The sequence below is a fragment of the Triticum aestivum genome, chromosome 5A (genome assembly GCF_018294505.1).
Source record: "Triticum aestivum cultivar Chinese Spring chromosome 5A, IWGSC CS RefSeq v2.1, whole genome shotgun sequence".
NCBI lineage: Eukaryota > Viridiplantae > Streptophyta > Magnoliopsida > Poales > Poaceae > Triticum > Triticum aestivum.
In genome coordinates, this window is record NC_057806.1 from 66,627,358 (window position 1) to 66,637,378 (window position 10,021).

Sequence of the window (10,021 nt, forward strand, 5' to 3'; positions counted from 1 at the left end):
AAAAATATATTTTGTTTGATAAGTCATTAAATTCTTATCAAATAAGTACTTGACGATAAAATGGCAGGTAAATCATGACGATTGCATGCAAGATCAACTTGCTAAGATTTTAGCACATCAATATCATAATGGATGTACAGTCATAGGCTAATATACTAAAATGTTTATACTCCCATTGCAACGCACGGGCAATCGTCTAGTATTAGTTAAACCTAGCAATATCGGATCTTTTTTTTTCCGAGTTGCTAAGAGTCCTTCCCGTGCGCGACTAGGTCCTAGCCGCCGCCGGCCCTCTGCCGCGTCGCGTCCAGCCAGCCGAATCATCCGCTGCGCCGACGCCGGTACAGGATCCCAGCAGCCCTTCCCTCCGTCGAGCAGCCGCTTCCACCAGCAGCGTCTCCCTCCCATCAACGCCTCCGACGGAGCTACGCCGGCGACCAGTCCATAGGCAGGTAGCCACCACTCCTTCGTCCTTCCTCATTTTTTCCCTGATTTTTGTATTTGACGAGCACTTGCTGTAGATTTCATATTGCGAGAGTATAATGATCATTATTTATTGATGAGTGCCTGCTGCATGATTATTCCGGTGCATATTCAAGTTTACGTGTGAAAGATTTTGCTTGATAGGTGTTTGTGATAATGCCGGTAGGGGCAAATGTTTACCAATTGTAGTTTGAATTTTTTTCAGATGTGCAAATGTTTTGGTTTAAACATGTTAGGGCATTTCTAACCTATTCCTTGTATACAACGGAGGATCCGACGGAGTAAACCTTGTATACAACGGAGGATCCGACGGGGTAAACCTTGTACTACACGAGCTTGGCGCAGGGGAAGCTTGCGGCAGTGCGGCGGTTGCGTGCAGGAGCAGCAGGGAGGAGGCGAGAGGGAGCTGAAATTTATCCTCCAGCCCGTCTCGGTGGAGTAAATTTACTCCTTCGGTGCGGGTCGGAGTAAATTTTATCCTCATGCGTTTTAGGGGATCGGCTAGGTGTGGCATAAGGGAGTAAAATCCAATTTATCCTCCACTAACGCCGGATAGGGGATCGGTTAGAAATGTCCTTAGCAGTGAAACATGCAATGACTGAAGATATATGAAAAGGAAAAGATTAAGTTGTTTTATCTGCACCGTCTTGACCTGAAATCAAAGCTTAGTAGTAACATGCAATTTGAGAGAGCAGGAGCTTTGTCTTGGTTATAGTGGCTGAAATTGGTTAACACATTAGTACTACTGGTTTTGTTGGCATGATAGATGTCCCAAATCTTGTTTATGATTGGGAATATAGTGGTACAGTTACGCTGTGTTGTTGATTAACAGTCAGACCTAAAATATCACAACCTCTGTAACTGAATATAAGACGTTTTTTGCAGTTCAATTTAAAGTGACTGTTTCTCCTTTTGCATGTTAGCTGATTGATCTTCAGGTTCCACCTTTCGTGTTATGATAAATGTACAACTAATGGTTTGAGTTGGATGATTCATGTCTGTATGTTTTATGTCAAATTCATGTTTGTATGTTCCTAATTCAATTCATGTGTGTAGTATATGTCATATGACAGCAGTGCATAAAGTCAGATTTCACCCAAGTGCTAATATCTAAACCGACCCTTTGGTATGATTCTCTCCAGGAACAGGATGGAGGTGTCTCGTGGTGATGGCCAATAGCAAGTATGAGTATGTGAAGAGGGAGTTCGAGTTCCACCGCCACCTCCCGGCCTCCAACTGGATCGTCGTCCTCATCGATGGCTGCCATTTCCACCGGTATAATTCATCTCTTCCTCCTAAATGGGCAATATGGAAATACTTAATTTTTCCACAGCCATGTTGAGTGATTGCTGCTTTGTAATATCAGATAGTCTCTAACCGTTAACATTCTGCTCACTTCCTAGCTATATACACTGACATGGTTAGTAGTGGTTAAGCAACTGCATCAACCATCCTAGCTATTAGGCTACCCTGTGTACCAGTGTCTTTTTGTGAGGATTAACAACATGCAAAGAAAGTTTCATTATGCAAATATGGGGTTAACTTGTTGCTCCAAATTACAAATCATTAAGTTTGGATTTGGTGGTCGCGCATCCACCATAACACCAGAACCATCAGATCTAAAGCGGTTTGTTGGATTGCAAGTGTGCGAATAGGCTATTGCAGCGTACATACATGTCATCATGCTTGGCCCTTCGCGTCGTGGAGGAGCACTCTGCCGTGCTACATCCTCCATTTTTTTCCTTGGTCGGTGCCTCACCATGGGGGCGCATGAGCTTCCTGTGTGGCGCTGACCATGGTAGTTACTCCCTGTAGGGAATCGCACGGGAGACAGAAATTGAAGGTTCCTTATCCTTCGCGGTTTTGCAGTTTAGCTCATATCACAAACGATATAAATTTATCTGTTGTCCCGTTGCAACACACGTGTATTTAGCTATAATTTATATCTGTTCTTTCCAGTGTCCACTAATTTCATTTTTATTTTTGTTAGATTCTCGGAGTTGCATGCCTTTGAGAAACCAAATGATGAGAGAGCCTTACGATTGATGAACGCATGTGCCACTTCTATGCTTGAGAAATTCCCTGACATAGTGTTTGCTTATGGTGTTAGCGATGAGTACAGGTATAACATCTTCTTATCAAAGTTAAATTATGAAATTGTTTGCAGATTTGTCATAAAAAAGAGTATATGCAAATGGTTTTGAATTGCACGGGCTCCATTCTTTCTTTCTGAGAGCATTTTGTTCATTCTTTGGATAATAATCCCTGCTTCTTATATTTCTGTTTGTTTTGCAGTTTTGTTTTCAGAGAGAAAACCGAATTCCATAAAAGGCGGGAAAGGCATGTTATTTATCTGTTCACTTCTTCACTTGGTATTTTAGGATACTGCCATACCCAAATCTATTTGAACAATTCAATTATAAAATCTCATCATGTTATTGACCTCTCTACCAATATATGCAGCAAAATTATCTCTTTATGTGTTTCTTACTTCACATCTGTGTACGGGATGCAGTGGAAAGATTTCTTTCCTAATGATTTTAAGGAGACTCCATATTTTGATGGGCGAGTTGTATGCTATCCAAATATAAACACTATTCGTGATTATTTGGCATGGAGACAAGTGGACTGTAAGCTTCTTGAACCATAATCGACTTTTTTGTAATATAATAATAAGATACTTATATAGTGCAATTATGTGGGTTGATGTCCTTGACAATAAAATCATGTTATGTATGTTATTTACCCTTTAAAAAAATTATACATCTTCAGCAACATTAACTAAATATAATAAATATAGTTTTTTTATGCGTCACGTCAATGAGATTTCTGTGTCCGGTTGCTTGGCTACTTACTTTTCTATTTGATTTAATGAATGAAGATTAACATATTTAATTTTGTGTTTTTTTCAGGTCATATAAATAATCAGTACAATACATGCTTCTGGGCGTTGGTGAAGTCTGGAAAAACTGAAAAAGAGGCACATCAAGCATTGAAGGTCATCTAAATTATCTAGGGCTATACTTGTCTTCTTTTTTTGAGGGAGGGCTATACTTGTCTTTTGTAGCATTGGTATGAATCATTTTTTCTTTTTCCATGAACCGTCTATTTTCTTTTAGGGAACATTTTCTAAGGACAAGAACAAGTTGCTTTTGCAACAGTTTCAAGTCAACTATAATGATGAACCGGCTGTGTTTCGGAAAGGATCCAGTGTTTATCGAGACAAGGTAATGCTATCAAGCATTCATAAGTTCATTATTGTTTATGTCCCTGCTCAGTCTCAGTGAGGTATATAGTATTTACATATTTTTCTCACACTTATTATTTGTATGAGGTATACCAGTGACCATGAAAGGTTATGCTTACTGCATTTCATTTTGTGGACATATTTTTTCTCAACATTTAGTTCAGTTCAACTAACCCAGTTAGGTTCACTTTGCATACTGAAAAAGTTATACATATTACTGTAGGTTAAAACAGACGACTGTGGGAATCCCATAAAAAGAACCCGTGAGGCAATCACAGTGTCAAGTTTTGATCTCATAGGTCCTGAGTTTTGGGAAAACCATCAATACATTCTTGGAGAAGGTTGGTTGAATCATTCTAGTTTTAGGTCTGCTTCCAGTCCAACTCTTATCAACTTTGGATATATAATACAGCATCAGACTACCTGTGTCTTGGGGGGAAAGAAAAATATGGATATGAGTATGTGAAGAAGTTCGACGACATCCATAGGCTTCCGTATTCTAATTGGACCATTGTTCGTATTAGCGCCTGCCAGTTTGATCAGTGAGGACTTCTATAGTCTCCTATTTGTTTAAACACATGCGACAATACCATTTAGATAATTATATCATCTTAACAACATGGAGAATTATTTTTTCCCCCAGATTCTCACTAATCCATTCATTTGACAAACCAAATGATGAGACTGCTTTAAGATTGATGAACGCTTGTGCTTCACTGATGATGGAGCAATTTCCTGATATTATCTTTGGCTATGGTTTTGATAATGAGTACAGGTATGATCTACCCCTTGAGAATTGCTGTGTTTGCATGGAGAATACTACAAAAAAGACAGATAAAGACAAAATATGTGTTTCCGCATGGCACATTTTGCCTCTTTTCATCAATAATAGTAATGTGAATTGAATATATTGGCAATATAAGGGATCATGTTGAAGTTGTAAGTGAAGCGGCCAGTGAAGCTTAAATGTGGCAAGCTTCAGTTTATACAGGCTGTCTTATGTTTGTTACAAATGATTATTTTTAATGATTTGTTATTGTTGCAGCTTTGTGTTCCAGGAGAAGACTGAATTGTACCAGAGAGATGAGAGGTAGTTACTTATTTTATGAATTCGTACAGTACATGTCGGTCAAGCCTTTGATAAAATATGTGACTTGTTTTGCAGATTAATCATTTCTTCATGTATATCATGTTTCACTTCCTTCTACATGATGAGGTGGAAAGAATACTTCCCCGGTAAAGAACTAGTGCAGTCACCACACTTCCAAGTAGAAGTTTTCTGTTACCCAGAACCAAGGATCGTTTGTGATTATTTGTCCTGGAGGCAATCAGAATGTGAGTTATTCCTCTCTCCTAAAAGACCATATCTTTAACTATTCGGAAATGTTTATGAATATGTCGATGGTAGTGCAGTATGTAATATCTGAATTCATCTGCAGCAGTATGAATGCATTAAATTTGGTGCTTATATACCTCTATGGTGTGTTATCATTCTATGTATCTTGTTTTTTTAAGATAGACTGCTGCAAGGGGTTTAACTCTTGTCATAGTTAGAACAAATCATAAGAAGAAAATGAGCTGACTCATTCTACATGCTAATTCACAGGTCACAACAGAAATCAATACACTACATGCTTTTGGATGTTGGTGAAATCTGGAGAAGGCGAAAACAAAGCTAAGGAGATACTGAAGGTCTTCCTTCTTTCATCATTTAGGAGTAATTTTTTCATGATTGTAATTAATTCTTTAGTAACTCTTCAGTATTTTATTCTGTGAAGGACACATTACCAAAGGACAAGAATGAGTTACTTTTTCAGCGATTTCAAATGAACTACAACAATGAACCGGCTATGTTTCGAAAGGGTTCGTGCGCTTACCGTCAAAAGGTATTTTGTCCGAATCATGTTCAACAATAATGTTGTTTGTGCTGCCAGAAAGTGGCAAGTTAGATGCTTACAATTTAAAATCCCCGAAAGGAACAAAGTAACTTTACAGTAACTATATAACTGAAATATGCTCTCGCATTTGCACCTCAATTCCATGTCGCCCACAGAAGAAATGCATCTGAGAGCAGACGTCTTTTATTTATTTATTTTTGCATTGGGTTAGAAGATGATTCTCACTGTGTTTTAACGACTTTAGAGTGCGAATGGGTGCAGGTGGAAGCCAGTGAAGATGAGCGGTGGGATGTGGCGGTGGCCCACGTAGACATGGGGCCACACTTTTGGGCAAAGCATTCTTATGTTTTCGACAGAAGATGATCCTTATGTATTCTAGTAGGTTGATTTGCTTAGTGTGTGCCAGATTATCCTCCTCGTTTCTCTGATGCATATATATTTCTTGTAAGGCCCGCTTGAAATGGGTGTAAATTTCTACGCCTGTATTTATTTTACAGATGTAAATTACCGGTCACAGCTTGTTTTTCCTGCCTGTAAACGAAACGACCAGTCCAGGCGTGTATCGTAAACCAGCCGAATATGACCGGAAACGGGAATCCAAGCGGGGCCTAAAGAATTTCTCAAAGCGAGTATGCTGCTTGAAAGACAGAGATTCTAGACCGGAAAAAGCAAAGGTACATCATGCATGGGAGTTGGATATTGCGAGAAATAGTCCGTTCTTCCCTGGTCTGCATAATAAACTTGCATGGCCAAAAACCATACAAATGCCCTGTTTATGAGGAAAACCGGGCTGAAAATCGCACACGCGGGGGAACCTCGACGCCAACACTGCACACACCACTGATTCCGGGGCCGCCGCCTTACCTACACGAAGCAATCGGCACCAAAGCTGCACGACCCGGCCATTTGCAGGAACACTCCGGAGGCTCCGTCACAAGACCAAAATGTGGCCATTATTATTTCAGAGCAACTAATTCTTGAAGTAAAGTACGTAAATTGCAATCATTAAGCGCATCGGGGTGATTCAAAAGTAGTAGATACGTAACCTTTTAGAGGTACTAGCAGTCTAGCAGAGTTCTGTATAGGCAGTAATGGTTGTGAGCTTGTGATCATTTGGCCATGGCAAAATTATAATGCAAAGTTTGAGCATTGTCCTCAAGACCATGGTCGCAGTTGGAAATGATAGGCTCGCTGTGTTTGGTATTTGCTGGCTGGCTGTGTGTCTCTGAAATTCACTCTCACACTCTCACAGGTTCACCTATACGAGTTATGCACCTGACCTGATTCATGACTTTTCCTAGACATCAGTACTTCACTAGAAACATACCCCCACGGTCAGAATACATAAAACTAATCTGCAGTGCAGCCAAGATAAGAGCCCAAGAGGGCGGCAAGTCGGTGGCGCAACACACATGCATGCATGCATGCATACGTACGCTCACTACGTTCAGTGAACCTGAACTATTACTCTATATCGTACTAGTAGTTTTCTATTCATACGTGCTGGCCTGCCATACGTTGCAGTTGCACCTTGGGAGGGAGGGAGGGACCCCCCATCCCCCATGCCGACATCGTTGACTTGTGCCCGCCCCCCTCACCTAATTTAAATACTTACCATCTTATTCTTCTTTCCATAAGAGGGCCAGCTGCATGTTCCCAAATTAGGACCGGGTCACTCACTGAGCTGCAGTGCAACTAGTGACGAACCAGTCGGCAACAGGTGTCCCGCCACCGGATAGAACCATTCGATGCTCCTCGACAGCAACCGCACCACAGCCACAAACAGCAATGGCCACATGGTGATGCAGTGATGCCGATGCCGATGTAAGCGAGGCCACACATCCATCGCCCAGGCCATCGGCCGAAAATATCGGGGGCCGGAGGTACTGCAGGCAGCTGCGGCTAGCCTAGGCTAGCACAAGTTGCTGCCCGTGCCCGGTTGCTCGTGCAAGTGAGGAGGCGGACGGGACGGTGACATAGACATACATCCCCCCCGGCCCCCGCCGTCGGCGACCTGCCTGCCACCCTTGCTGGCCTCGTCGTGCCTATAAGATAGCCGCCATGCGCTAGCTGCGGCAGGCAACCACGAGAGAGAGAGAGAGAGGCACATCCACTCAACACAAGCAGCCACTGAGCATCCAAGGGTTGCAATGGCCGGCTGCGGAGAGAAGAGCGACGCCGGCGTTGGCCTGTACGCCGTGCTCGGCGTTGCGAGCGACTGCTCCGACGCGGAGCTGCGCAGCGCCTACAGGAAGCTGGCCATGGTCCGTTCGTCCACTGCTTCCCTTTCCTCCTCTGCTCTCCTATATATGCTCTGCTCTCTTCTGTTCTCTTTTCTTCTGCTAGATGATATTTTCTCTGTTTTTTGGCTCCTCTGTTTGACGTACTGTCTGGTTAAATTGGATCCGTAAATAAATGTGCTGGGTTACAGAAATGGCATCCGGACAAGTGCGGCAGCGGCAGCTCCGGCGGCTCGGAGGCCGCCAAGGCCAGGTTCCAGAAGATCCAGGCAGCATACGCTGGCAAGTTCCTCTTCCTCTGGACGTCTGTTTAATTCCAACGTTGAGCTTCTTACCGTAGAATGTGAGGCTTTGCTGCAGTATACGTGTTCCCTTGTGTGTGGCTCTATGTATTTATGTACGTAAACGTACCCACGAGAAAGAGACGTCGAGAGCGTAGAGAGAGGGTGACGTGGTTTGATGAACATGCATGCAGTTCTGTCGGACCCCAACAAGCGTATCCTCTACGACGTTGGAGCCTACGACAGCGATGGCGATGATGAGGTGTGTTTATGTCTCTTCTTCCTTCAACAGTCCTTATATATATATAGATTATAATATACCGATGTCCGTGCCTAGCTCCATTATATTGCCGGTGAGATTTTCATCAATTACGCAGGGTGCAGGAGAAATACTGGGAGACATCCTGAAGGCCATGAACCACACACCTCCACACGTACGTGACAGTCAACTCAACTGAGACCGCTGCTCTGCTTATTGATATCATACCATGGAGGTTTGTACCGAGCAGAGCACTACTTATTTATGCCATGCAGGAAGACGGCGAGAGCGAAAGCCTGGAGGACCTGCACAGGCAGTTCGAGGAGCTGTTCCTCAAACCGGACGCCTACGCCTACGCGCGCTCATCCAAGTCCCCATCGTCGTCGTCCAAGATAAGTGCCGGCAAGAAGTAGCTCCCAAGATGAATGATCTTCGCGCGTGGAGATCGCCGTGTTGTTCCTAAAAGAAACGATCTTCGTACGTGGAGCTGCAGCTGGCTAATTTCATCCACGACAGATGACTCTGGAGAAGAGCATCTCCGCGGAGGCGAAGAGAGGCAATCACCCTGATTAATGTTGAGTCTTCAGCATAGCCTAGTCACTAAGAAGAATTTATTTAAGGTGGCATGCGGACGACACCTCTCGCCACCGCGTGGACTTTTCCACCTTGTGATTTGTACTGAAGTACTACTTTGCGTGAATTGAATAACATTTCTGTCATCTTTTCTTCTTAAAAATAATATAATGGCGTTGCTAAGCATCGGCCGGTGGATCTTTTTAAAAGTTCCGTCGCCTGGCGAGCCGTCGGATCTACACAATCTTTATGGTTGAACGTCTTCCTAAACTCCGCAGTAGGGATCGTGTTGCGGGATTTTTTTTGCAACATAGGTCATGTTGTGGGATTTTTCTTTCTGCAAGATAGGTCGTGTTGTGGGATTTTTCTGCAACGTAGGTCGTGTTGCGTGGTTTTTTTTACAACATAGGTCTTGTTGCAGAATTGTTTTTTCTATTTTCATTTTTTTGCAACAACGGAAATTTTGTGGAAAATTTTTTGCAACATAGAAGATGTTACAGAAAAATTTGCAACTAAAAAATAACATGCAGAAACGTCGCCGTTGTTGTCTGTGTCGAGCTCGTCGCCGCCAATTGCAATAGCACAATAGCGTCGCCGCTCCTGTTGTTGCCTTCAGAGAATAGGAGCAGGAAAGGGAAGGACGGTGGCGGATGCCAACCTCGCCGGCGAACGACGGTTGCCGGCACGGGCCGGTTGCGAGCACGGACGCGCGTGGCGGCAGCTGGCTGCCAGTGCCTTGTTCGATCTGGGGAGGAGAGATGCGAGAGAGAGAGAGGGGCGTCTCGATCTGGGGAGAGATGCGGGAGAGAGATATGAGCGCTCGATCTGAAATCTGGTAGAGACGTGTGTAGGGCCCATAGAGACACGTGTTGCGTAGAGGAAGCGGCGTACGCAAAGTCACTTATCAGCCGGTTAACCCTAAGCGTTTCGATAATATAAGCAATTATTCCAATTGGCCTCTGCTCAGAATATACTTTTGATACCTGAGTCCACTTGCCAAAACTAGGTCAGGAGACCGGGGCTCAGGTATCCCTTTATGT

At 43.4% G+C, this 10,021-nt stretch overlaps 2 protein-coding genes across 5 annotated transcripts; both read left to right on the forward strand.

Annotated features, from left to right (window-relative positions):
* Window positions 1-202: 202 nt before the first annotated feature.
* LOC123102336 (tRNA(His) guanylyltransferase 2) lies at window positions 203-6,142 on the forward strand. 4 transcript variants are annotated; one of them, XM_044523645.1, is made up of 15 exons: window positions 203-448; window positions 1,626-1,758; window positions 2,474-2,605; window positions 2,779-2,823; window positions 2,947-3,113; window positions 3,396-3,481; window positions 3,603-3,710; window positions 3,954-4,071; window positions 4,143-4,272; window positions 4,374-4,505; window positions 4,776-4,820; window positions 4,896-5,065; window positions 5,337-5,422; window positions 5,509-5,616; window positions 5,890-6,142. In XM_044523645.1, exons 2-15 carry the CDS (start codon window positions 1,652-1,654, stop codon window positions 5,989-5,991), a joined length of 1,536 nt encoding a protein of 511 aa, XP_044379580.1. In that variant the 5' UTR covers window positions 203-448; window positions 1,626-1,651; the 3' UTR covers window positions 5,992-6,142. The 4 variants fall into 4 exon arrangements, with proteins under 4 accessions (XP_044379580.1, XP_044379579.1, XP_044379581.1 ...); XM_044523644.1 differs by having other exon boundaries at window positions 222-452; XM_044523646.1 differs by lacking the exon at window positions 203-448 and adding an exon at window positions 864-938.
* A 1,275-nt stretch (window positions 6,143-7,417) lies between these two features.
* Window positions 7,418-9,127, forward strand: LOC123102337 (chaperone protein DnaJ). The gene is made up of 5 exons (XM_044523648.1): window positions 7,418-7,892; window positions 8,060-8,150; window positions 8,344-8,411; window positions 8,527-8,583; window positions 8,684-9,127. Exons 1-5 carry the CDS (start codon window positions 7,779-7,781, stop codon window positions 8,819-8,821), a joined length of 468 nt encoding a protein of 155 aa, XP_044379583.1. The 5' UTR covers window positions 7,418-7,778; the 3' UTR covers window positions 8,822-9,127.
* The last annotated feature ends 894 nt before the right edge of the window (window positions 9,128-10,021 follow it).

Coding starts and splice junctions, on each gene's coding strand:
- LOC123102336 (XM_044523645.1), top strand. CDS start 1,652: ATGGCCAATAGCAAGTATGAGTATGTGAAGAGGGAGTTCGAGTTCCAC. Junction 2,606..2,778: donor GGTGTTAGCGATGAGTACAG/GTATAACATCTT, acceptor TTTGTTTTGCAG/TTTTGTTTTCAGAGAGAAAA. Junction 4,506..4,775: donor GGTTTTGATAATGAGTACAG/GTATGATCTACC, acceptor TTATTGTTGCAG/CTTTGTGTTCCAGGAGAAGA.
- LOC123102337 (XM_044523648.1), top strand. CDS start 7,779: ATGGCCGGCTGCGGAGAGAAGAGCGACGCCGGCGTTGGCCTGTACGCC. Junction 8,151..8,343: donor GATCCAGGCAGCATACGCTG/GCAAGTTCCTCT, acceptor ACATGCATGCAG/TTCTGTCGGACCCCAACAAG. Junction 8,412..8,526: donor ACAGCGATGGCGATGATGAG/GTGTGTTTATGT, acceptor TCAATTACGCAG/GGTGCAGGAGAAATACTGGG.